The sequence below is a fragment of the Ailuropoda melanoleuca genome, chromosome 14 (assembly GCF_002007445.2).
Source record: "Ailuropoda melanoleuca isolate Jingjing chromosome 14, ASM200744v2, whole genome shotgun sequence".
In the NCBI taxonomy this organism is placed as follows: Eukaryota; Metazoa; Chordata; class Mammalia; order Carnivora; family Ursidae; genus Ailuropoda; species Ailuropoda melanoleuca.
The window spans coordinates 18,027,292-18,052,273 of record NC_048231.1 but is presented as its reverse complement, the minus strand read 5'-3'; the positions used below and the strand labels follow the sequence as shown (position 1 = coordinate 18,052,273).

At 41.6% G+C, this 24,982-nt stretch overlaps 1 protein-coding gene across 1 annotated transcript; it reads left to right on the top strand.

Annotated features, from left to right (window-relative positions):
- Positions 1-39: 39 nt before the first annotated feature.
- Positions 40-23,592, top strand: ALKBH1 (alkB homolog 1, histone H2A dioxygenase). The gene is made up of 6 exons (XM_002926350.4): positions 40-229; positions 3,158-3,266; positions 6,378-6,540; positions 18,272-18,362; positions 20,978-21,171; positions 22,407-23,592. The coding sequence occupies exons 1-6, from the start codon at positions 47-49 to the stop codon at positions 22,834-22,836; spliced, it is 1,170 nt and encodes a 389-aa protein (XP_002926396.2). The 5' UTR covers positions 40-46; the 3' UTR covers positions 22,837-23,592.
- The last annotated feature ends 1,390 nt before the right edge of the window (positions 23,593-24,982 follow it).

Sequence of the window (24,982 nt, the reverse complement as noted above, 5' to 3'; positions counted from 1 at the left end):
CTGGCAAGTCAATCTGCTTCCGGGTCGGAAGAGGCTGGACAACGACATGGGGAAGATGGCGGCGACCGTGGGCTCTGTAGCGACGCTGGCGGCAGAGCCGGGGGACGACGCTTTTCGGAAGCTTTTCCGCTTCTACCGGCAGAGCCGCCCCGGGACCGCAGACCTGGGAGCGGTCATTGACTTCTCGGCGGCCCACGCAGCCCGCGGCACGGGGCCTGGTGCCCACAAGGTACTGACAGAGGAGCTGCCCGCGCCCCCGGTCACCTCGCCAAGCTCCTTGGAGGGACTTCAGGGTCCTCCTCACCTCTTTTCGCTTCCAGACTGAATGTTATTGAGTAATTCCCGCTCTCCGTGAGCGCGGAGTTTAATTATCCACGGAGCGTCACACTTCGGCTGTGAAGAGCTGTGCTGCGGGTTCCTCTACGCGGCCAATCCTGGCTGCGGCCTCAAAGAATGCCTGGGAATTGGTGTTCATTCCTAACATTAACTGTCCGTTTGCATCTCTATTTCGATTTGTGTAAAAACGCATAAACTGTGTTCATAGGTGTTAGGAAAGCGCTCTGCGGCTTGAAAAAAACAACTACCCGAGTACTCCCAGAACTGAGAGGGATGGATGTTGTTAGATAAATCGTTCTCCATAAAACTGGTCCCTGTCATCCCTAGGCCTTTCAGAAAGAGGGTGTTGAAAAATTGAGATGATCTCTCCACGTTTGAAATTAAGGGCAAATGAATCCAAATACTATCCATTATTTCTGCCTTTCCCCGTGGAAAATAAGAAAAGCAACATAAAGGAGGACGAGGGGCACAGGGAAAAATCACAATATACTATGATGTGTAATTTCTTTACAGTCGCTGTAACACTGAAGATCCCTGATGCCTTAATTTGGTTTTGGTGTTGTCCACAGATGGCTGGATGAAGGATTCTTTCTAAGCTTAGTATAACTCTCAGTAAAATCGGAATGCTGCAGTACCACGTTTGTTTAGAACTCAGCTTCTTAGAAATTTCATTTGTTAGCAGAAATGGTCTTAGAGTTGTCAAAATAGCATACAGAGAGTCAGCTCTCTAATAATATACATGGGTCAGACCCTCAGCTCCATTTGCCTATATTTTGCTGCAATACTTAAATACTTTTAGAATGGGAGCGCCTGGGTTGCTCATTCGGTTAAGCATCTGACTCTTGATTTCAGCTCAGGTCATGATCTCAAAGTAGTGTGCTGAGCTTTGGAGCCTGCTTAAGATTCTCCTCTCCCTCTGCCCACCCTCTTGTGCGTGCGTGCGCGCGCGCGCTCTCTCTCTCTCTCTCTTAAAAATACTTTTAGAATGTAAGCCTCTGTGAAGAGGATATTATGTCTAGCACCATATCTAAAGCAGTAAGCANCGCGCTCTCTCTCTCTCTCAAAAATACTTTTAGAATGTAAGCCTCTGTGAAGAGGATATTATGTCTAGCACCATATCTAAAGCAGTAAGCACTCAATAAATACACTATCCGTTGAGTAGGTAAAAACTTGAGTGTTTAGGGGCGCCTGGGTGGCTTAGTCAGTTAAGCATCTGCCTTTGGCTCAGGTCATGAGCCCTGGTCGTCGGGCTCCCTTTTCGGTAGGGAGTCTGCTTCTTCCTCTCACTGTCACTCTCCCTCTGTGCTCTCTCTCTCTTTCTCATATAAATAAATAAGAATTAAATCTTAAAAAAAAAAAAAAAAACTTGGGTGTTTAGTTCTTCAGCTCAAAACAGATTGAAAGTAGCAAACTGGAGAAGAAAGTTGCTCTAAGAGCAACTGATGAGCAGTGGAGAAAGTGACGGCTAACAGGCACGGGTGGAAGCAGGACTTTTTTAAAGCCTCAGAGGTTTGTTTCAGCTTAGCGTGGAGAATAGGTCCACAAACTTACTTCAGGTATGAGGGTGTTGCTGAATTACAGTGCATTATTAAGTATGGTCTATTTGAGAAATCATTACAAAATGTTTGAAATAAAAACATCTTATCAGTACCTGGAACAATTGGCTGGTCAGGACTCTCAAAGAGTTCCAGATAGCCATTTTATTACAGAGACTGGTAATACACCAGCCACTAGTTGGTGTTTTTTTCTGTAATTCTCTACACTTGGTGAGGTTGATAGGATAAGAGATCATGTCTTTTTGGAAGAGAACATTTGATATATTCTAAGGCAAGCCAGACTCTTAAGTTTATTATTAATGAAGGAATAAAGGTTTTTGCTTTCTGAATGTCCTCACTTTAGTGACTGATTATTAGATCCCTTAACCAATTTAATGAGCCATCCGTAAGATGCTCTTACATGCAAAGAAAACTTCATGAGCCCCTGAAAAACTTAATTTCTCAGTAATTAACAAAGACAAAAGCTCTGGGAGGAGCGCCTGGGTGGCACAGCGGTTAAGCGTCTGCCTTCGGCTTAGGGCGTGATCCCAGCGTTATGGGATCAAGCCCCACATCGGGCTCCTCTGCTGTGAGCCTGCTTCTTCCTGTCCCACTCCCCCAGCTTCTGTTCCCTCTCTCGCTGGCTGTCTCTATCTCTGTCGAATAAATAAATAAAATCTTTAAAAAAAAAAAAGACAAAAGCTCTGAGTTTCAGTTTGAAGTTTCATCTAAAAGAGAATAAATATTGTACTTTCAGCAAACAGGGTTTCCAGTGTTCTACTGAAACAGTTATTCTGTCTGGTTGGAGCACACTCTTCCATTCTCTTAACCTCCCCTGCCCGATGTTCTTCATAGGTCTGGTTAAGCACCAACTGTATACAAGTGCCTCAGAAGCATTATTGTTGGGCCTAATTGAGGTGAACAGAATTTTGACTGAGGATATTTCAGTACATCCCTCATGATTTAGAGTCAAAAGAAGTCCACAGAGGTGTGGTGTGAGACAAAAAGGTAGTCTTGTAGGCCAAAATCAGACTGGTTCTCATACTGCTCAATTTTATATTGCATTCTAGTGTTGGTTAGTATATAGATGAGAAAACTTGGGCTCTAAGAAGTTAAGTGGCTTATCTAAGTCTTACATCAAGTGAGTGGTAGAACTAAGTTTAGGAGCCCAGACTTAGGACTCCTAATTTTTGCCTCATACCAGAAACACCTTTAGAAGTTTGAGATTCTCAGATCTGACCTGCAAAATAGCTTTAGCCCTCCAACTTCTCTTTCCTTCCTGCCAGGTGGTCAGATCTCAGCTGAGTGTGTCTTCCGTCAGTGACCACGATGCACATAGAGCAGGACTTCAGCCAGTCAGCAAGTGGCAAGCCTATGGACTCCAAGGCTATCCTGGTGAGTGCGGCTGACCTCAGAAGACAAAATCAATGAAAAATGGGTAATGTTTTTAATCTTTTTTTAAGTAAACTCTACCCCTAGTGTGGGACTCAAACTCACACCCCAAGATCAAGAGTCGCATGCTACTGACTGAGCCAGTCCAGCGCCCTTAATCTTAGGATCATGGGGCCATGGTAATGAATTATTATGAACTATTTAGAAAATACAGGGACGCCTGGGTGGCTCAATCAGTTAAGCGGCTGGCTTCAGCTCAGGTCATCCCAGGGTCCTGGGATCGAGACCCACATCAGGCTCCTCTGACCACCCCCCCGCCCTGCCCCATGCTCTCACTCTTTCAAATAAATAAATAAAAAAGAAAATACAGAAATGCCTTATTTGGTCAAATAATCTTTATCTGTCTTTTTCTTGGAGAGGACATAAAGTTAATATTGTATTTGTGATTTCAAATACTGATTAAAAACAAGAAAAATCCCTAAAAAAATACTAATTTTCATTGTGCCATGGGCCAGGGTGTGTCATAGCTCTTAATACATTATGACCACTGATGTATTTATTAATAACATAGGACAGCATAACGGTTTCAATACTTCCCTAAAAGGCCTTGTGCACTTTAGTTCTTCGTGAAGGAAGAGTTAAATGATGGCTTTTATGTACGAATGCGTGGCTCCCCATGAGTTTGGGTGAATGAGGAGCATGCATCACCAGTAGCCTTTTATGTACTTTTTATTCTTGAAGGCTGCCCTTGACCTTGCAAGCCTACCTCCTATTTTCAAGGCCGTGTTTCTCTGTTGCTATGCCCTCTTCTCTTAAGTTGTTCAGACTACAGAGTTATCAATCCCACTTTGGTTTATCTATTGTCCAAATAGGTGTATTGATTTTGAGGTTTTCTAGGATTTCACCCTTAAGCCACATTTTGTGAGTTGGTACCTCATTATGTCCTTAGGGACTTCATTCTGTCTTCCTTGACATTTGAAGCTGCATTTAATAGAAGTGTAATGTCCGGAACATGGGAAATGACCGTCTCTTATTCAGACTTGATCAGAAGGATCGTGCTTACTTCTGGATTCTGCTTGTTGTGAAGGAAACTTGAGTGTAACCACAACCTGTCCTTATAAGAATGAGCAGGAAGTCATGGGTCTGAAAGAAGAGTAAAACTGAGAGGGAACCTGACAGCATCCAATGTTTGAAAGGTGGTCATACACACAAAGGGATGGGAGCAGTACATACTAGTGGTTAAGGCCTAGGTTCTGACACAAGGCTACCTGGGTTCAAGTCGTGTCTCTACCATTCACTCTATGACCTTGGGCAAGTTTCTTAATCTTTTTTGGCCTTGGTTTCCTGATAGGTTAAATGTGTATAAAAAGGTGCTCACTTCGTAAGGTTATTGTGAAGATTAAGTGTGAGTACATTGAAGCCCATGCCTGGCACATAGTAAATGATTGATAAATGTTAGCTAGAAAGTTAGAGGTATTTTTGAAGAATGAGAAACTAATTTGGGGATTACTCTGTGTGTCCAAACCTGAGATCAATGCATGAAAATTAAAAGGAGACAAATATTGATTCAGTAAAAGAAAGGGAACAGTTGTCTCAAGTGGATTGCCTAAAAAGGTATTCATTTTCTTGTCACTGGATCAGCGGTATTCATCCTCTAATCTGATATTTTAGGGAATGTTATAATCTTCATTTTGGGAAATAATGCTGATAGGTGGGTGAGTTGGTGGGGGTTTTCATATCTTTTTTTTTTCCTCAAAATATTGACTGTCCTGTCACACTCTTAAATTATTTGGAGAATTTTGCTGGTGCATGAAATGCGAAAGTGGCCTCCATACTCAGAAACAAATGTTCTCACTCCTGTCCTCCAATTTTAGAGGAAGAGGAACACCTTTTGTTCAAAGCTAGTCCCTTCACCTCTTTGATCTCACCTTTTCACCTCTTCCAGCTTTCAAGACCTTGCTCTTCTCCTTTCCTCTCTTCTGTTTTCAACCAGTTCCCCTCTGCTGATTCTTTCACATTGTCTATAAGCATGGTTAGGCCTTTCCCAACCCTAAAAACCATAAACGCCCCTTAAATTCTGTATTCTTCCATGACTGCTCTTCAACCTTTGTTTTGTTTCATAGCGACTTCCGCAAGGCATTATCTGCATAATGGTCTCTGCGGTCCCGACTCTAGGGGCTTCACTAAGGACAGTTTTTCATCTCTAGTTTTTTTTTTTTAAAGAATTTATTTATTTGACAGAGAGAGAGACAGCGAGAGAGGGAACACAAGCAGGGGAAGTGGGAGAGGGAGAAGCAGGCTTCCTGCTGAGCAGGGAGCCCGATGCGGGGCTCGATCCCAGGACCCCGGGATCATGACCCAAGCCGAAGGCAGACACTTAATGACTGAGCCACACGGGTGCCCCTTTCATCTCTAATTCTTAAGAAAGTACATAATGTGTGTTTGTTGAATGTTTGAAGAATGGATCCTTACCCTGCATAGCATTCCAGGTAAATATTGTTATTTCTCTTTGACACAGGAGAAAAATGACGTTATATTACTTTCAAGGTCACAGAAGATCTTTTGAGCACACGTGCTATAGTATTTGCATCGTGCCATACTGAGCGGATGTACTTCACAGCATCTTTCCTCCCTGTTCTGTGTCAGATTTCAGTCATAGGCAGAAATCACACCAATTATTTTAACTGAGGGAATTTAATATAAGAATTGTTAGCCAGATGTTAGAAAACAAAAAAGGCCGATGGGGAACACTGCGGTATCACAAAGGTAGTAATTGCAGGAAGCAGCTGCCACCTTTATAAATGATAAACACCTGGTGCAGATTTGAGTGGTGACTTTGGGCATTATCAGTTCTAAAGTTTGCTTTGGGGTAACACAATTGATAGTTGTGGAATATTTATTTCTCTTGAGAATTTGTTTCTTTTTTCCCTTCCTCTAAAATCAGAGAATAGGAATGAGAACATTTGCTTATAAATGTGGAAGCCACAAAACATGAGCAAAGGGGGATAGGGAATAAAAAATTAGTGGGTATAAGGATGATATAAGGTAAATTATATCAATAACTGATGGAGAATTTCCTCCTCTCCTTTTTTCCCCACCTGTCCTTTTGTATAGGATTTATTTTTATCCCAAACCCCTTCCTCCCCGGTTACCAGTGGCACTGGGTGAAGCAGTGCCTTAAGTTATATTCCCAGAAACCGAATGTGTGTAACCTGGACAAGCACATGACCCAGGAAGAGACCCAGGACCTGTGGGAACAGAGCAAAGAGTTTCTGAGGTAAGTGTTCATATTCAGCTCAGCTCACTGCACATTCTTAGAGGACCGACTCCAGAACAATGCAGTGAAAATAACTGACCTGCTTTTTCCTTGTTTCCATGCAAAAACAGCATAATTGTATTCTTTGCCCTGGGAACATTTAGACAGATGTTTTGACAGTTACATTCACTTGAGATCCATTTTAAAGATTTTCTTATCGTAGTTTGACTCTCGAGTTCATCCTCCTTAATCATCAGCTGGTCCATTTTCATTCAGCTTCAGCCCTTTTTCTACTTAAAGTGAGCTCCAGGGGCACCTAGCTGGCTCAGGTGGTAGAGCACGCAACTCTTGATCTCGGGGTTGTGAGTTTGAGCCCCACATTGGGTGTGGGGATTACTTAAAAAAATAAAATCTTTAAAAAAAATTACGTGAGTTCCTTTGAAGACTTGTGGTATCCTTGAAAAAATTAACGCTAAAAGCTCTTTATTTCTACTCTCCTAGATGAAGTCAGTGCTACTAGCAGTTTTATGGTATGTCAGTTGTTCCTCATGAGAACTAATGCAGCTTAATGTTGAATCAACCTTTATTCATTCACAAATATATAATTCTTTTTAAGTCAGGTGCCCCATCATTCCACAGATATTTATTGAGGGTTAATTGTGTACCAGGCATGATGCTAAGCGCTGGAGATACAAAGATTCATAAGACACTGTCCTTGTTCTCAGGAGTGCATAGTCTATGGCAGGAACTCAGTGTCAACAGGAATAATTATAGGGGGCGCCTTGGTGGCTCAGTCGTTAAGCATCTGCCTTCGGCTCAGGGCGTGATCCCAGGGTCCAGGGATCGAGCCCCACATCAGGCTCCCTGTTCTGCTGGAGCCTGCTTCTTCCTCTCCCACTCCCCCTGCTTGTGTTCCCTCTCTCGCTGGCTGTCTCTCTCTCTGTCAAATGAATAAATAAACTCTTTTTAAAAAAAAAGGAATAATTATAATAGAGCTTAGAAAGTGTTAGAATAGGTGTTTAGAGAAATGCTGTAGGGGCCAGAAGGAGAAATAATTCCTCTAGGCAAAAAGAGGTGTCGAAGAAAAAATTACTTTTTAATTGAGTCTGTTATCCTCTTTCTCCTCTGTCCATTTGAACTGGGTCTTCGAAAATGATTAGGAGTTTGTCTGTCAAAAGAGCAAGAAGGCTGTTTGGGGTAGAGAAAGCAGACTGAGCAAAGAGGTAATATTCAAGGTATAGTAAGTTGTTCTGTGAAATAGCATAGAATGTGGGAGTTCTTGTGTTTATTCAACAAATTCCTGCTTGAGTGTTAGAGATTCAATGACCAAAGACGCAGTTCCTGCTTTCATGGAATTTGTAGGTTAGCTGAGGGCAGAGATATATAATTACATCGTTTGGCAGGTACAGAGATAGAGTTTATAAGATACTATGGAAATAGATACTCAGGTGTTTAGATTAGAGGTAGTTTATAGAAGATGCTTCCTGGAAGTGATGGCTAGACTTGGCAAGAGATGAAGCGGAAGAAACAGGTTAGGGCCAGACTAGAAAGGCTTCAGTGACGTAAAGCACTAGGTCTAGAGTCCGATCGCCTGGGTTCACATCCCAGGACTGCCACTTACTAGGTATGTAAATTGGAGCAAGTTTCTTAACCTTTCCATGTCTCATAGTAGTCCTTCCCTCATTTAACAGTGTGAGAATTAAACAAGGTAATATGCAAGAAAGCTTCAGAGCAGTCCATTAAAACCACTGTGCTGGCCTTGTGTGCTCTGTTTGGACTTACTATCTCTTTCAGAAACTGTCAGACTAATTCCAACAGGGGAAGTAGATTTCCTTTCGTTGAAAGGGGAAAGGAAAACTAAAATTCATTGTCTTTTCTTTAAAGCCTTCTTGGTCTGCAAGTTATGGGAAAGGCAGGAGCATTGGGAAACACCCCCTATAAACTCTTAGTGATGTCTTCTTTAGAACTGAGAGTAAAGTAAAGGAAGGTCATGGTTGAGTGAAATTAGAGAGTTTAGAGTTTGAGGTTGAACCAGCCTGTGTTTTCAAGTAATTGATTTTTTTCCTTCTGACAAACGACTGCAGAAATCCCAGTTGTCATCTTCTAAGATAGTTCAAATGACCTCTTTAATAAATCATCCTGTAAACAATGGTGAGGGGCTTTTTTTGTTTTCTGGGTTTTTTTGTCTTGTGAATTAGCAAAAATAAAAAATGTGGTGGTCCTATCTTCTGTTGTCAAGGGTTGGAAGAAAGTGATAGGCTCAGACATTGCTGGTGGCATCAAAAATCGACTAGGACCTTAGTTCTCCTTCTGTGGTGTGTGTTTTGGTTACCTCACCTGGGAAACAAAGGGATTGGACTGGATAAGCCATTTCAGGTGGTTGGATCATGGTTGCAGTCACCTGGACAGTACATGCCAGCCCTCCCCACTCTCCCAGAGCAGGTCAGAAAGGGAGAGGGTCTGTCATTGAAGAAGATTCCCTGGAGATTCTGATTATTGACCATAATTGAGAGCTGCTGAGCCAGAGGATCTCTAAGGATTCTTTTCCATTTTAACTTTCTAGGTTTCTTTAGTCAGGGAAGAAGAAACTTTTAAGTAGGAAATGAAGGAGAAATGCTTGAACTTAAGGGAAAAATAAGTCTGTTCACAAAATTAGGGCACCTCAGTTCTGTTTTGTTCAGAGTTCATTGTGAGTGACTGGGGTAGCTAGAGATTCTTACACGAGATTACAGTAGTTAGGAGTAAGCATCTTTGTTGCAGCATTACTTGTAATGGGGGGAGGAATGAGAAACAAGCGAAGTGTTTGTCAGCTAGAGATCAGATAAACCAAGTATGATGTACCCTAGCAGTAGAATGCAGCCACGATACCGGCATTCAAAAATCTTAAATCGAACTCTTTAACAAATACAGGAGGGCTACCGTCATAATAAATAAATCAATCTTCAGCATCTGCATCACGGCCGCCTTGGTCTGAGCCACCGTCATTTACTGCAGTAGCCTCCTAGTCTGTCTCCCTGTGTCTGTTCTCATGCCTCTTCAGTCTGTTTGCTTTTTTTTAAGATTTTATTTATTTGGGGTGCCTGAGTGGCTCAGTCGTTAAGCGTCTGCCTTCGGCTCAGGGCGTGATCCCCGCGTTATGGGATCGAGCCCCACGTCAGGCTCCTCCGCTGGGAGCCTTCTTCTTCCTCTCTCACTCCCCCTGCTTGTGTTCCCTCTCTCTGTGGCTGTCTTTCTGTCAAATAAATAAATAAAATCTTTAAAAAAAAATTTATTTATTTGAGAGAGAGTGCACGCTCGTGCATGAGCCGGGGGTGGGGGGAGGCAGCTGACAGAGGGACAAGCAAACTCCACATTTGGCAGGGAGCCCGGTGCAGGGCTTTATCTCAGGGCCCCCAGATCATGACCTGAGCCAAAGTCAGACGCTTAACTGACCAAATCACCCAGGCGCCCCTCTTCAGTCTGTTTTCTGTTTGAGTGTGAAAATCCTGGCACTTCTCTTACAGTTTCTCATCTGCATTACTGCAGTTCAGTTCTGTTGCAATCATCCAGTCGACAGGGCAGCACAAGTTAAGGGCATGGTCTCCAAGCCACCATCACTTAGGACATCAGCCACAAGGAGATCCCAAGCTACCGACACTTCTGAACAACTGGTTACAAATTCAGGGGAGTTGCCATGACCCCCTCAGGTTCATAACTCACTAGAACAACTCACAGAATTTAAGAAAGAAATTCAAGTATGTAATCATACTTATGATTACAGTTTTATTATAAAGGATACAAATCAGGACCATCCAATAAAGAAACATGTGAGGCAATGTCTGGGAGGGTTGTGAAGGCAGAGCTTCCGTGTCCTCTTTCCATGGAATCAGGATGTGTCACTTTCCCAGGAACCTCTCCCAAACTTAGTATTCAGTTTTTTTGAAGGGCTTCACTACTGAGGCATGATTGATTGAATTACTATTCACATGATTTTACCCAGTTTCTAGCCCCAGGCCAGCCCCTGAGGTTTAGCTAGTATCACTTGACTGAAAGCCTCAATCCCTCTAATCACACGGTTGGTCTTTCTAATCTGACAAGCTAACATCCTGAGTCATCTGCTTAGCATAAACTTTGTGTTCCTCAGGGCCCACTCAGAATAATAAAGATACTCCTATTCCTCCCAGAAATTCAAGAATTTAAAAGCTCTCTCCCAAGAACCAGGGACAAAGGCCAATGAAAATCCTTAGAATAAAATCAAAAGTTTTTTTTTTATCATGCCTCCAAGACCCTGGTGATCCAGCCCCCAGCCACCTCTAACTTCATCTCCTACCATTCCTTTTCATTTATTCTGCTCCAGCTGTAGTAGCCTCCATGCTGTTCCCTTCAGCACATCAGACATGCTCAGATTCGTTGGACAAGCTCTTCCTTCTACCTGGAGGGCTCTTCCCTTAGATAACCAATGACTTGCTTCCTTTAAGTCTTTGGGTCTTATCGTCTTATGAGAAATGATTCCCTTATCGTTAAATTAAAAACAGTCCCCCATTTTCCCTCACTCTTTATCCCCTTGCCCTCTGTCCTTATTCTTCAGTGCACGATACCAAATAAATATTTGTGGAATTAATTAGTGGATCCTTTCTTGTACCTTTTGAATTTTGTGAATATATTATCTATTCAAAAATAACTTTTTAAAGAATAAGACAAGGGGAGATATTAATTTAAATAAAGCAGCTTTGCTTTATCTATTCCATAAGTTAGCTTATGAAATGCTTTGCATCCATTTTTGAGTATGTGAAAGTTTTTTCCATTAATGTCCTCAGTGTGGAAGCAGAATTAATCCCTTCCCCTTTTCTACTCCTTTAAGACTTTGTGATGCTATTATAAGCACTTGTTATAGTGAATCCAGTCATGGTGCTCTTCTCCCTCCCACTGCCATGCCATGCCCCTCCTCTGCCCCAGACCTTGAAGTATTTGTGACCTCAGTGCCAACCACAGTTCTTTGTATATATTAGAAAGTGCTCTTCAAATATTACTTTAACTAGATTGATACCCCTCCGTTAGCCTGATAAAACCATGCTGAATTTGAGAACGATCAGTTAAAGACTATATATAGTACCTTTCCATCTTATTTTCATTTATTAAATAATGTACATTTGTGTTTTAGGCAATATTTGATGCTAAGACAGATATGAAGATTAAAATTCGCTCCCTGCCTTTGAGGAAGGGACTGTTAAAGGAAGAATTTGGGTACTTACATACAGAATTCGTAACACAGGAACCATGTAGGCGAATAGAAGTCGCAAGGTGCTGTGGGGCACAGTGGAGGGAGAGACTGAAACTAGGACAGATTTCCCGTAAGAAGTGAGGTTAAACTATATGCGCAAAAGCAAGTCAGAAAAATCTGTGCGGAGAGGAGAGAGCATTTCAGTAGAGAAAATTGTATGGCCAGAGGACAGCCATGAAGGATGGGGAGGGTAGGGCACCCTGTGGGGAAGGATTGGACGTGAGATGGGAAATTTAAGAACCACATTATTAAGGGAGTTGCGTGCCTTATGGCAAAGTGTGGGCTTTGTCCTATAGACAGTGGGGATTCATCAAGATTATTAACAGATTTTTCACTTTAGAAAGGTAAATTTTTTTTAAGATTTTATGTGTAGAGTGAGGGGGAGCACAAACCAGGGGAGCGGCAGAGGAAGAGAAGCAGGGAGCCCAATTCAGGGCTTAATCCCAGGCCCACAGATTCATGACCTGAGCCAAAGGCAGACACTTAACCAATCAAGGCACCCAGGTACCCTTAGAAAGGCAATTCTCGGCAGTGAGGAATATGGACTGAAAATACAGTTGTTGCAAAAAGCACAGTTAAGAATTTAGCTTAATAATGGAAAAGACATTGTCAGCAAGGCTTGGTGATCAAGAGATGATGAGAAGTGAGAGACAAGAAGTTAAGGATTATCCACAAATTTCTTGGTAGCATTTATATGGTGAAACTAAAGTTTTTGATGTGGGTTTTTTTCCCAGTTTTATTGACATAATTGACAAACAATATATTAGTTCGAGGTGTACGGCAACTTGGTATGTGTATATTGCAAAACAATTATCGTGGTAAGTTAAGTCACCTCGCATAGTTATAAATTTTTTTCTCGTGATGAGAACTTTTAAGCAAATACACAATACAGTTTTGTTAACTGTAGTCACCATGCTGTGCATTAGATCCTCAGAACTTACTTATCTTATAACTGGAAGTTGTACCTTCTGACCACATTCAGTCACCTCACCCACACCCACCCACCCTCACCTTTGGCAGCTTTCAATCTTTTTTGTTTCTGCAAGTTTAGATTTTTTAGATACCACATACAAGTAAGATCATACAATGTCTTTCCCTTTCTTTTTTTTTTTTTTTTAAGATTTTATGTATTTATTTGATAGCACAAGCAAGGGGAGCATCAGGGAGAGGGAGACTCAGGTGTCCTGCTGAGCAAGGAGCCTGATGGGACCATGTCCTGGGTCGAAGGCAGACATTTAACTGACCGAGCCACCCAGGCGCCCCTTTTCTTTCCCTGTCTTAACATTTCACTTAGCACAATGCTCTTAGGGTTCATGTCATCACAAATGACAGGATTTCCTTTTTTATGGCTGAGTAATATTCATTTATGTATTGTGTATCTTGTTTTCTTTATCCATCCATCCATCCATCAGTGGACACTCAGGTTGTTTCTTTGTCCTGGCTGCTAGAATTCTTTATGTAAAACTGTGGAGGTTCCTCCAAAAGTTAAAAATAGGATTATCAGAGGATACAGCAATTGCACTTCTGGGTATATATCCAAAGGAAAAAAAAAATCAGTGTCTCAAAAAAATATCTGCCTCTCCATGTTCATTGTAACATTATATACTAAGATTTTTAATGGAAATAGGATTAGAGGAAGAGAAAGAGCAGAGACGATCCTTAGTGTGGTTTGGGGATTAATATTTTTGAAATGCCTCTTGAGTATCCAGGCAAAGATGTCCAGTATGCCTTTGGAAATAAGGGACTGAGCTTAGGAGTGAAGTCAGAGAGAAGGAGATGTGTCAGTTATGCATAAAGACCATAGTAAAGTAGGGTGCGCAGCTGGCTCAGTCAGTAAGCAACTCTTGTTCTTGGGATCATGAGTTTGAGCCCCACCTTGGATAGAGATTACCTAAGTAAATAAAATTTTTTAAAAATGATTGAAAAAGCAAATATCTATGATAGGATTTTTAAGGCTTTTTATCATAAACAACCTTAGATATTTTCTGCCCCGAGTGAGTACTTTTGCTTTCATAATGATTCATTAATGTCCTTGAAGCAAAGAAGGAAAGGAAATACCAGTGCTTAGTTATGACACTCAAACTACCACTGCACAAAGAGTGGACAAGCAGGACAGTTCATTTCCACCCAGTTAGGGTACAGTTGAAAGCCGCACTAGAGGACGTGATTGCTGAGAGAAATACCAGCACTTACATAAAGCACTTATCCATGACAGAAAGTGAGCAGACTGCTGTGTGGGCACATTCACCAGAGGAGAAGGTGGCCAGCTCACCCATCCGTCATCACTGTGCCAGTGCTTGGAGCCACAGCAGGGGCGGGGAACATAGCGTGTTTCTGTTTGCAGTGAGAACCAATAATCAGGGTCATACTTGCTTGAAAACATTCTTTTGGATAATTGGATAAAGATTTAAAGTTAGGTGCCAACATGCGCCTTGCATTCCTTAGAGTGGATATGGCAGATCTGTTGGCAGTGAGCCTTCCTGGCCTCCTTTTAGACAAGTCAGTTTAAGAGAACAGCCCACCCCTTTTTTTAATCTTTCAGTGTTTCCTGCTTGAAGATAATCTGGGAGTGGGTAAAACTTGGTTTTGACCTTAAACTGTTCACAGTGTTCAAGACTGAATTTTTTGGAATCTTTGTTGCCCCAAGCCCGTAGGGACTAGAATGGTCCCTAACTAGTGCTGAGACAGGGAGTGGCTAGTGTTGGCCAGTCCTGCTCTCACATCTTGAAGGCAAGCCCTAAAATTGTTGTTACTTTCCTACCAGAAATTCCATACAAAGACAAGAATTGAAATTGTGTTCTCAGAGGGTATGAAATGAGGGGTGGAATCGTACACCTACGTAGGTCTGACGCATTACACAAAACGTGTGTCTACACAATCATCCTCAAAATGGCGCACTCGCTGATCACAACTATTCTTTCACTATACAAGTCTTTAAGGTGTTTTTTTTTTCCTTTTTGTTAGGTGGCCTGGGCTTAATGCTTTTACACCCTTAACACCAGTCCCCCTCCATAATACAAGGCAAAGCCCAGAGCCTCTCTTAAAGTGGCACAATTAAGGTAGAAAAGAGATGTTCTTTTGGTTTTCTAAAAAAGGAACAAATTTTAAAAGGTATGTTATAGGATGATTGTATTCATGCTTGATTATTACTCTGACTTTGATGATTTTATTGTTAATAAAACCATAAGCCTGTGTTAATTATAATACTGTATGCCCTGTTCTTAAGGAACATTAGACTGACTCTTTGTGGAAAAGCAGCTTGGTGATACTATATCAAATGTCTAAAATACCATTGCCTTCTGAATTTTATTTATTTATTCATTCATTCATTTTTTTAGAGACAGTAGTGGAGAGGAGAGACAAAGGGAAAGGGAGAGAGAGAATCTCAAGCAGGCTCCACACTCAGTGTGGAGCCCGACACGGGGCTTCATCTCACAGCCCTGAGATCATGACCTGAACCAAAATCAAGAGCAAATCCTTAACTGACTGAACCACCCAGGTGCCCGCTGAATTATTTTTAGTGCTGCATTGTTGTTATCTTTATTTGTTTAGATCAATCTAATTTTGATAAAATAGTATGAGTTCTTCGTCAAGGATAAAATGATCCTTTATTGATCTAGAAAGGTGGAAGGTATTTTGGCTAGAATAGTGTTTCTCAAAGTGTGGTCTCTCTTTCAGCAGCATACCCATTTCTTGGAAACTTATTAGAAATGCAGATTCTTAGGCTCCATCCTAGACCTACTAAATCAGAATTTATAGGCCTGGGCCCAGCCATTTGAGTTTTAACAAGCCCTCTAGGTGATTCTCCTGAGCATTAAAGTTTGGAAACCACTTGGCAGAAACTAAGTGGGATACACACTGGTAAACACAATATTCACATGAGTCTAGAATTGAGAGGTCATTCTTATTTTTCTATCTCAAGGCTACTAAAATAGATTATGTTCTCCAGAAGGGATCATCAGAGAGTTCTTTTATTTCTATCTTTAGCTGAAGAAACATTGGTAGAACTCAGATTGTGTTAGTAACTATGAATTCCTTCCCCCCCCCCCCAGTTTTTAGTTTTTATACATAGTAAATGTAAATAGTGAATAATGGTTCAGCATGGTAACTGTTCATATCAGCTAGTTGTAGTCACTGGCCACACATATATATTGTTTCCCCTGAATTGCTAATCATTATCTGTCTTCTTTTGTGCCAGGTGTCCCCAAGGCCACACCCAAGTTTGGTGATTCACCGGGAGGGCTCAGCACATAGCTGTCCTGGTAGATAAAATTTATTCCAGTTCAAAGAATACAAAGCAAAATCAGTGAAGGGAAAAGATGCATTGAGCAAAGTACTGGGAAAACCAGGCTCAAGCTTCCAGGGTTTTCTCCTAGTGAAGTCACACAAGGTGTGCTTAATTCCCCCAATAACAAGTTGTGACAACATGGGTGAAATGTTATCTACCAGGGAAGCTCAGCGCCCAGATTCCTAGTAGGGGCTGTGTCTCTGTGTGACACATACCAAACTCCAGACTCCCAGAAGGAAAGCAGCTGTTTAGCATAAACCGTATTATTTTGCACAAAAAGTTTAGGCACAGTGAGCAGCAGTTCTGGGAATGATCTGAACCTCCCCAGATTCCAAGTTCCAGATGCCTGCCAACAACCAGCCTTGCAGGCAGGCCTTTCACAGAATAGCTGTCAGATCTGCTCTGCCGCTTTTCTGCACCGCTTTCCTAAGTAAATTGGTGTTTGTTCCATTCCTTTTAGCTACTGGTCTTGATGTATATTTGTGTCACGATGTCCTTAGAATGTAGACTTTGTGAGGACAGATAGCATCTATTCTGTAAACTCTGTCAAACATCAAGACGAGTGCCACTTACAGTGTAAGCCTCTAATAAATCCTTTGCCTCTGCTCCCGTGGTATGCCAGTATTGCCCACTGCTCCACTCTGTTTAAATGCTGGCCATTCGTCAGTGCCACGTTCAACTCCCAACAATGCCATGAGGCCTTAACTGATTAGACAGCTAACTTTGAGCTCTCCTTTTTCTTAATTCCAGTGGCCCTCAAAGTCTTGTGCTATTCAGTTTAGTGCAGATTTTATACTGCCTTGAATTTTCCCTTCATTTTTTCTTATACTTATCTGTCATCTCTTGTCAAAATATGAACTCCTTAAAGCAATCTAATGTTTTCTTTTTTAAATAGCAGTGGTTCTCGGACCAAAAAAATTTGTTCACTTACTGATGTAAATTACATAGGAAAAACAAGCCCTAAAATTATTAGGCCTAGCATTCTTGTATTTTTAGATATTTAGAGGTAAATCAAAGAAGCTTCTTCCTCTTTAGAAAAAGAGTAGTTTAATCCCATAGATTTGATCAGATAGGATGTAATTGCAGAAAGGGCACCTCTCTGTTTTACAGAAGCCTCCTGTGTTTGAACAAGGGGATGTCAGAAACCATCAATTATCTAAGCTATGTTAGACAGGGTTGAAGAAGTCATGTTAAACCAGTTATTTTTGATTGTATACAATGTATATTTTGCCAAACTTTTTCCCCCAACCTATAATTCTGGGAAGCCACCATCATTATAAACATAGTGATAGCTATGGTTTATCATACATCACTTTTAGCAGACCAAATGGAACATGCTCTATTAGCCAAATTTTCAATTACCCGTAGTGCCCTTGGTCCCATTTCGATTGGACAGGTAAAGACATTTCTGTGTTCTTGTTCTGTCATTATTGAGCTGCTGGAGACTTGCCATTTAAAATTGATCCCATCCAGCAGAGGGTTTAGAACCAAGGACTAAAAATTAGAAATGCTAACATAGGGGCACCTGGGTGGCTTAGTTGGTTAAGCATCTGCCTTTGGCTCGGGTCATGATCCTGGGGTCCTGGGATTGAGCCCCACATCAGACTCCCTGCTCAGTGGGGGAGTCTGCTTCTCCCTCTTCCTCTCCCCCTGCTTGTGTTCTGTCTCTTCTCTCTCTCTGTTGCCCCTCCCCCTGCTTGTGCTCTGTCACTCTCTCCCTCTCTCTCTGACAAATAAATAAATAGAATCTTTAAAAAATAATAATAAAATAAAATTGATCCCATTCAGCAGATGATTTAGAACCAAGGACTAAAAATTAGAAATGCTAACATGGGTGCATCTGGGTGGCTCAGTCGGTTGAGTGTCCGACTCTTCATTTCCGCTTAGGTCATGATCTCAGGGTCCTGAGATCGAGCATGCACACTCTGTCTCTCTCTCAAATGAATAAATCGTAAAAAAAAAAAAAAAAAAAAAAAAAAAAAAAGAAAAAAANAAAAAAAGAAAGAAAGAAAGAAGAAAAGAAAAGAAATGCTAACATGTTTTTAGTGTTATTATATTTTGGTCAACTCATCTGTCTGTTCCCACTTCACCTATTGAGATCTTTGCTAACAGCTTACACCTAGGAATACCAAATTCTATGCATGCAAAGGTCTGTTGCTGCCATTTGAGGTGAATAAATCCTCTTTTGTCCCCAATCTTCACAGGTACAAAGAAGCAAATAAACGGAGACCCCGAAGTTTACTAGAGAAGTTGCGCTGGGTGACCCTAGGCTACCATTACAACTGGGACAGTAAGGTATGAAAAGTTCCTTGCAGATTCCATTGTCTTCGCTTTTACACTCCTTGGGCTCCGTAGTTGGATATCTTCTGGCCAAGCTTACAAAGTATCAGATTATCCATTTGTGAAAGGATCTCTTTCATTTATCTGTTAAAATCGTCTTGATAACAGTGTCTCAAGAGAAATGAAGAATTTCTCCCAAGAGAAAATTTCTCTGTATGCCCTTAGGTTGTATTATTTCATCAGAAGTCATTGGTGCTTTCTCTAAGTACGTTTCAGGGATACAGATTTTTCTTTACTGCATGCAAGAGCAATTCTCAATTAAAACTTTAATTTCCATTATTGTTGAGTGTTGAGCTTTTATTTTCTGCATAATATCTATTTGGAGTAAAGGAGCTCCACATACTTCTGGTGTTCTCCTCCATCAACTCAGGGAAGACACCTTTGCCTGCTGTATAGGTCTGAGCAAGACACAGATAGGAAATAATGTCCTGCAGTTAACAAAGTTAGGTGTTTTCTTGAGGTACCGTTTCTTCTTTCCTGACCTCCATGCTTCCAGAAGTACCTCCTTTATCACAGGCAGCCTAGTGCCTCTTGTCCCCATAAGATGTTTGCCACCAAGCAGAAGGACTAATTCTGAGAATAAACTAAATAAACAGATTGGTATAGACCGTCTTCCTGCTAACTGCTTTCTAAAAGCTCCATAGTTTCAGTCAACCCAGCTTATTAACAATTATATTAACTGCTCAGAATAATGATAAATGTTGCTCAGAAATGTTCATGATATAATTCTTACTTTCAGTGATGGAGATTTAGTGGAAGAGTGGATAGCTGTGTTTGGGGAAATAGCCAGGTGATTCTCTCTGGGTTAGCCAGCCCAGGTTTGAGTCTATCCTTCCATAGAATAGTGCATACCTCATAAATGGGGGCTCAAAGGCATAATGCCCACATCATGATTACAGCAGTGCCTGCTTGTTCTGAGTAGCTAAATACATTAACACGATACATATTAGCTTATTGTTTTTTATGATGTTACATTTATTGCTGATACTGTTATTTGCCAAGGACTTAAAGTTACTCTGATTTACTAAGAAAAATGTGGAGTGAAAAATTATCAGAAACTCAGAGTGACTCAGTGGAGAAAAGCGTAAGAGAAGTAAGAAGACTAGTGCATAGGGTAGGGTTGAAAGCCCACAGAGGTAACCTAGTGCTAGAACGGTAGCTCTAACAGTTGATCTTATGAAGGACTGAAACATGAAAGGGTAGAGGAAACCTTAAAGTTCTCTAGCTATATCCTTAGTTTTGGGAAATTAAATGGGAACTCCTATTTGCAGTTCAGGAAAAAATAGAACACAGAAATTCCAACTGAAGAGGCTTGGCCATCCATTAAAGACCTTTCACAAAAGTCTGCCTTAACCTGAAGTTAAAGCTCACTTCTGGCCAAAGTGAATACATTCTCTCCAGAGCTGTGCCTCTGTTGCTACATGTGATGTGAGACAGAATAGGATTTGCTAATCTGGTTTGAAGTTGTTGGGCAAAGGGAGACGTGAGACCAGCGGCAAGACAAAGGAGGGGCATCAGGCTGCTGCAGGCTTACCTGGCCGAGCAGCCCTCACCCTCGTCTGCCTAGGACACTGCCACCTTGTCGTTCTCCTGAACTGGGGGATTTTGTAGAGAGGGTGAGTGTTCTGCCCTTTGATTTGTTTTGTTTAAGAGAAAGAGGATATTGTGATCTTTACATGCTAAAAATAGTTCAGGAAGTTAAATGTTGAAAAGTACTTCCATGTTAAGGTCCTGCCTTGACCATGGTGTAAGTTAGTTTCAGTTCAGATGTTTGGAGCATGTCATCCCATCAGACTGACCAGTGAAATTGGCAGCATGCCATGGTGTGGGCTAGGGGCCCCAAACCAAACTGGCTATTGTATTTGAATTGGCTTCTTTCTTTCTTCCTTTCTTTCTTTCTTTCTTTCTTTCTTTCTTTCTCTTTCTTTCTTTCTTTCTTTCTCTTTTTTAATAAGCTTTGTATTTTAGGACAGTTTTAGATTTGTAGAAAGGTTGAAAAGATAGTACAGAGTTCCCATATACCCCACACCTAGTTCTCCCTGTTAACATCTTACTTTATTATGGTACCTTTGTCTCAATTAGTGGGCCAGTGTTAATGCATTATTAACATTGTGGTGAAGTCCATACTTCATTCATATTTTGTTAGCTTTCATTCAGTTTTCTTAGTTTTTAGCTGATGTCCTTTTTCTCTTCCAGGATACCACATTACATTTAGTCATCATGTACCTCTTGGCAGTGACAGTTTTGAGTTGCTTTTTTATCCTATGAGAATGATCATATTGGGGATTAAAGTACACCAGAGAGAGGTGTAGTAATTGCTTCACATGTAGACGCCATGCAGGGTGAACTTGTCGGATTTCACACGGCATGGTGCCTGCCGTGTCATAGGTGCTTGCTGTTCTGAACGTCTCGTTATTAGATTACTGGATGCCCCAAAAACGGATAAATCATGCTATGTTGGTATTACGTGTAAGTTAGATAATTTGAAAGTGGTAATTAATCTTATGCCACAGTTTCCTGTTTTCCTGAGATCATTGTTTATTTTTCTTATTTCCCTACTTTTATCAAAGAAATACTCAGCCGATCATTACACACCTTTCCCTTCTGACCTGGCTTTCCTCTCAGAGCAAGTAGCCGCAGCCTGTGGATTTCAGGGTTTCCGAGCCGAGGCAGGTATCCTGAATTACTACAGACTGGACTCTACACTGGGAATCCACGTAGACAGATCTGAACTAGATCACTCCAAACCCCTGCTGTCTTTCAGGTAAGCTGGTTCTAGGGACTTGGGATTACTTTCTGTCACTTCATTCCTCTTTCTAAAGCATTTCTACATAAAATAAATAAATAAAAACATAGGACTTTAAGAAATGGTTGGACTCTATATAATTACTCTGGGTGTCTTAACAATGTTATCATAAGTAAAATTAGCCTTGTCCTTAAGAGTAGTAACCAAATTACAGTTAATATTTCTCTTTAAGGTGCATGGAGTCTACCTTTTGTATTGAAAGGTATCGTCAGTGTCTGGATAGGCAAGTGGAAGTCCATAAGGAAAACGAGCAACCTTTTTGGAATAGGGAAGAGTAAAGCACAAAAACCTGACTAGTTTACTCCCTTGTCTCTCTAAACATAAGTTTAAATTGGGCAACGTGCTGCAGCTGTATCTCACAAAGAAAGTGCCTGAACAGTGTCTTTTATTAATTGCCTTATCTTTGAAGTGAACAGGTGGGGCGCCTGGGTGATTCAGTCCATTAAGCATCTGCCTTCCACTTAGATCAGAATCCCAGGGTCCTGGGATTGAGCCCAACATCGGGTTCCTTGCTCAGCAGAGGAGTCTGCTTTCCTTCTCCCTCTGCCCCTGCTCACGTACTCTCTCTCTTGCTCATTCTCAAATAAATAAATAAAATCTTTTTTTAAAAAAATGAATAGGCAAGGCGGTGCCTGGGTGGCTCAGCTGTTAAGCGTCTGCCTTTGGCTCAGGGCATGATCCCAGCGTTCTGGGATCGAGCCCTGCATCGGGCTCCCTGCTCAGCAGGAGGCCTGCTTCTCCCTCTCCCACTCCCCCTGCTTGTGTTCCTTCTCTCGCTGCCTCTCTCTCTCTCTGTCAAATAAATAAATAAAATCTTTTTAAAAAAGTGAATAGGCATGATAAATATAGTAAAGGACTCTCTTGGGAGACTTAAGTCTTAAAGATGCATCACTAAAACTTATACGGGTAATATTAAAACTAAATTTTTTAATCTGCTTATTTAAGTGCTTCAAATTTTACATTGTAGCAGTCCGGTGGGCTGTGCTAAGTTTAAGTAGCAGATCATGGGTTGCTCACTGACAGACACAAGCCAGAAGAGAAGGGTCTTAGCTCAGGTTAAAAAGGAAGATGTGAGAACAGTTAAGTGTCGAGCTGAAATTCGAAAAGAATGCGGTTGGCAGTAACTTTCCCAGCAGTGGTTAGTAACGGAAACTTGCTGTTGTGTATTGTTTTACTTATTTTTTTTTTAATAGCTTCGGACAGTCTGCCATCTTTCTCCTGGGTGGCCTCAAAAGAGATGAAGCGCCCACGGCCATGTTCATGCATAGCGGTGACATCATGGTAATGTCAGGTTTCAGCCGCCTCTTGAACCATGCAGTCCCAAGGGTCCTTCCAAGTCCTCAAGGGGACAGCCTGCCGTGCTGCCTGGAGACGCCGCTCCCAGCCGACCTCCCCAGAGATTCGGTGGTCGAGCCCTGCTCTGAGGAGGACTGGCAGGTGTGCACCAGCTACTTGAAAACCGCTCGTGTGAACATGACTGTCCGACAGGTACTGGCCACAGACCAGGACTTCCCTTTGGAACCCGTGGAGGAGAAGAAAAGAGACATCACCACAGAAGGTTTCTGCCACCTGGATGACGAGAGTAGCCAAGTAAAACGAGCAAAGTTAAACCCTGACAGCTGAGACTTGGAGAGCCCGCTTGTTGACTCACGCGGGTCTCACAGTAAATGACCACGCTTTCTTGTATTGCCATAGACTTTAGCATCAAGACAAGCCAGAAACAGAGACAGGGAAAAACTCATCATGGATCACAGTGTTGCCTTGGAAGCCATCCTGACGAGTAAAGCAGTTAACAACTTTGCTCAGAGATGTGTTGGACATGGCCCAGTCTTGATGAGATGTTGGCACTAATGTATGTGAGAAGTCCAAGGAGATTTGACCTTCCAGAGCAGCCTTCCCAGCCTCTGCTGTTACCTCTGAGGGAGGTAGAAGTGAGTTCCCATGTTATTAGAGCCTTCAATACCTCAGATTTTATTAATGGGAAACCTGACACACTTCCTGCTACCCCATCTAGTGATTTGTGGTAAAATCGTGGTTCCAAGAACCAGCCGTTAGTCTCACCCTCATTCTTCCAGCTGTCCGGTGATCTTTTCTTCTGTCTTCTCTGGCCTTCACGGAAGAATACTATACACATTAAGACAATGGAACTAGAAACCTCATCTCCTAGGAAAGAAATTAATCACAGCTATCTCTCTTGCCTAAAAGATAAAATATATATAAAGCCAAGGGAAGGGGGGCAGTAGTTTCTCCAGATTTGTTTTAGGTCTAAACTCTTCCTGTTGGCTTTTTAATGCAATTTTAATTGTTGGACTAAAAAAGCCCCAAGGGTGTTCTGTAACTGTTTTCTCCATGAATAAACTTTCTCTCTTTTAAATTAAAGATCTGTATCTATCTTTGAGGGTTAGCGAATCTGGGATTAGTTTTTTCCTGTTTTACTTGCTGTGTTGTTCATGCTGTTGAAGCCCTCCAGCTGTTTCTGCCCTGCACCCTCCCGCTCTGCCCTGAGTCTTCTCTGTGACTGTCTCACAGGAGAGAATATTCTTTGATATTCCAGTCACTGCTGTCTTTTGTGATTGTGGGCAGCTTGGAAAATGCATGAAGCACCAAGTTTTAATCTTTGTACCCCACCAGCTCGACTCACCGTACCCTTAGCTGAGCTGCTTTACATTTCTCTGGGCCTCAGTTTCCTCATCCGTGACATGAAGATAGTATTTGCTACCGTCTTCCATTTCAAATGATAATGGGAATTTAGTCCTCCTTTCCAGAAACATGGTGTCAGTATTTTATTACTGCATGAACTCTTAGAAACATCACCTTTTGTCTGTGTGGACAGCTGGCTGGAAGCCACTTGGATACCTGCTGCTTGTGACAAGACTCGCCGAGACTGCATGTCTCTGTCCTGCCTTTTTTCTTCTTAGGAACATTGCATATTGAGTTCATATTTTGATACTTGTTTTTTGAGAAATAAAAATTAATAGATTTGTCCCTTACGTCTAAATAACCTCAAAACTTAATGTGTGATGGAAAATTTTATATAATTCAGTTATTTTATATAATTAAATTATTTTAAAGAATTGAATAATTTTAAAGAATTAAGCTACCATTGGAAAAATCTCTTATGTTTTCCATAGTGTACATCATATGTGACCCACTGGAAACCCACATCCTGTCATTTAGCAAATCTAGTAGGTGAGCCCATCCTTCAGCATTAGAATAATTTGCTCTTCAGTCAATTGAGTATCAGGTAAAGGTGCTGGTGCTGATTGAGTGGGACAGTGAGGATAATTGTTCATACCATTAAATTCTGTCTCATTTATATTTATTTCTGTGAGGAACATGTAGTCGAACGTGTATAATGCAACTCTACTTTCACAGTAAGCAGAAAATGTGCGATTGCGGAAAAAGGAAAAGTTGGTGGTTTTTCCACATTTCCATGAGGATGATCCGCGTGGGTTTGTCTTAGTTGTCCACCAGACATTCCTATGTCAAGAGGCAGCAAATACTGACCTCCTGTGTTTGTACTGCCCACAGGCTAAGAATAGTTTTTACATTTCTAAGTGGCTGGGGAGAAAAAGTCAAGAGAATAGTATTTCGTGACACATGAAAATGAGAAGAAAACCAGGTTTTTGTGTCCGTAAGTAAAATCTTGTCAGAACACAGTCACACTCATTTAGAGATGACCTGTGACTGCTCCCACCCCCCCGCCCCCACTCGGATGACAGTTGCAGCGGACACCATAGAGCCTAAGTGATCCAGCCTTGCACAGAAG

What these genes read in the sequence shown, in the direction of transcription:
- ALKBH1 (XM_002926350.4), top strand. Translation starts at nt 47, where the DNA reads ATGGGGAAGATGGCGGCGACCGTGGGCTCTGTAGCGACGCTGGCGGCA. An exon ending in TGGACTCCAAGGCTATCCTG is followed by an intron (nt 3,267 to 6,377) that starts GTGAGTGCGGCT and finishes CCTTTTGTATAG; the next exon opens with GATTTATTTTTATCCCAAAC. An exon ending in AAACCCCTGCTGTCTTTCAG is followed by an intron (nt 21,172 to 22,406) that starts GTAAGCTGGTTC and finishes TTTTTTTAATAG; the next exon opens with CTTCGGACAGTCTGCCATCT.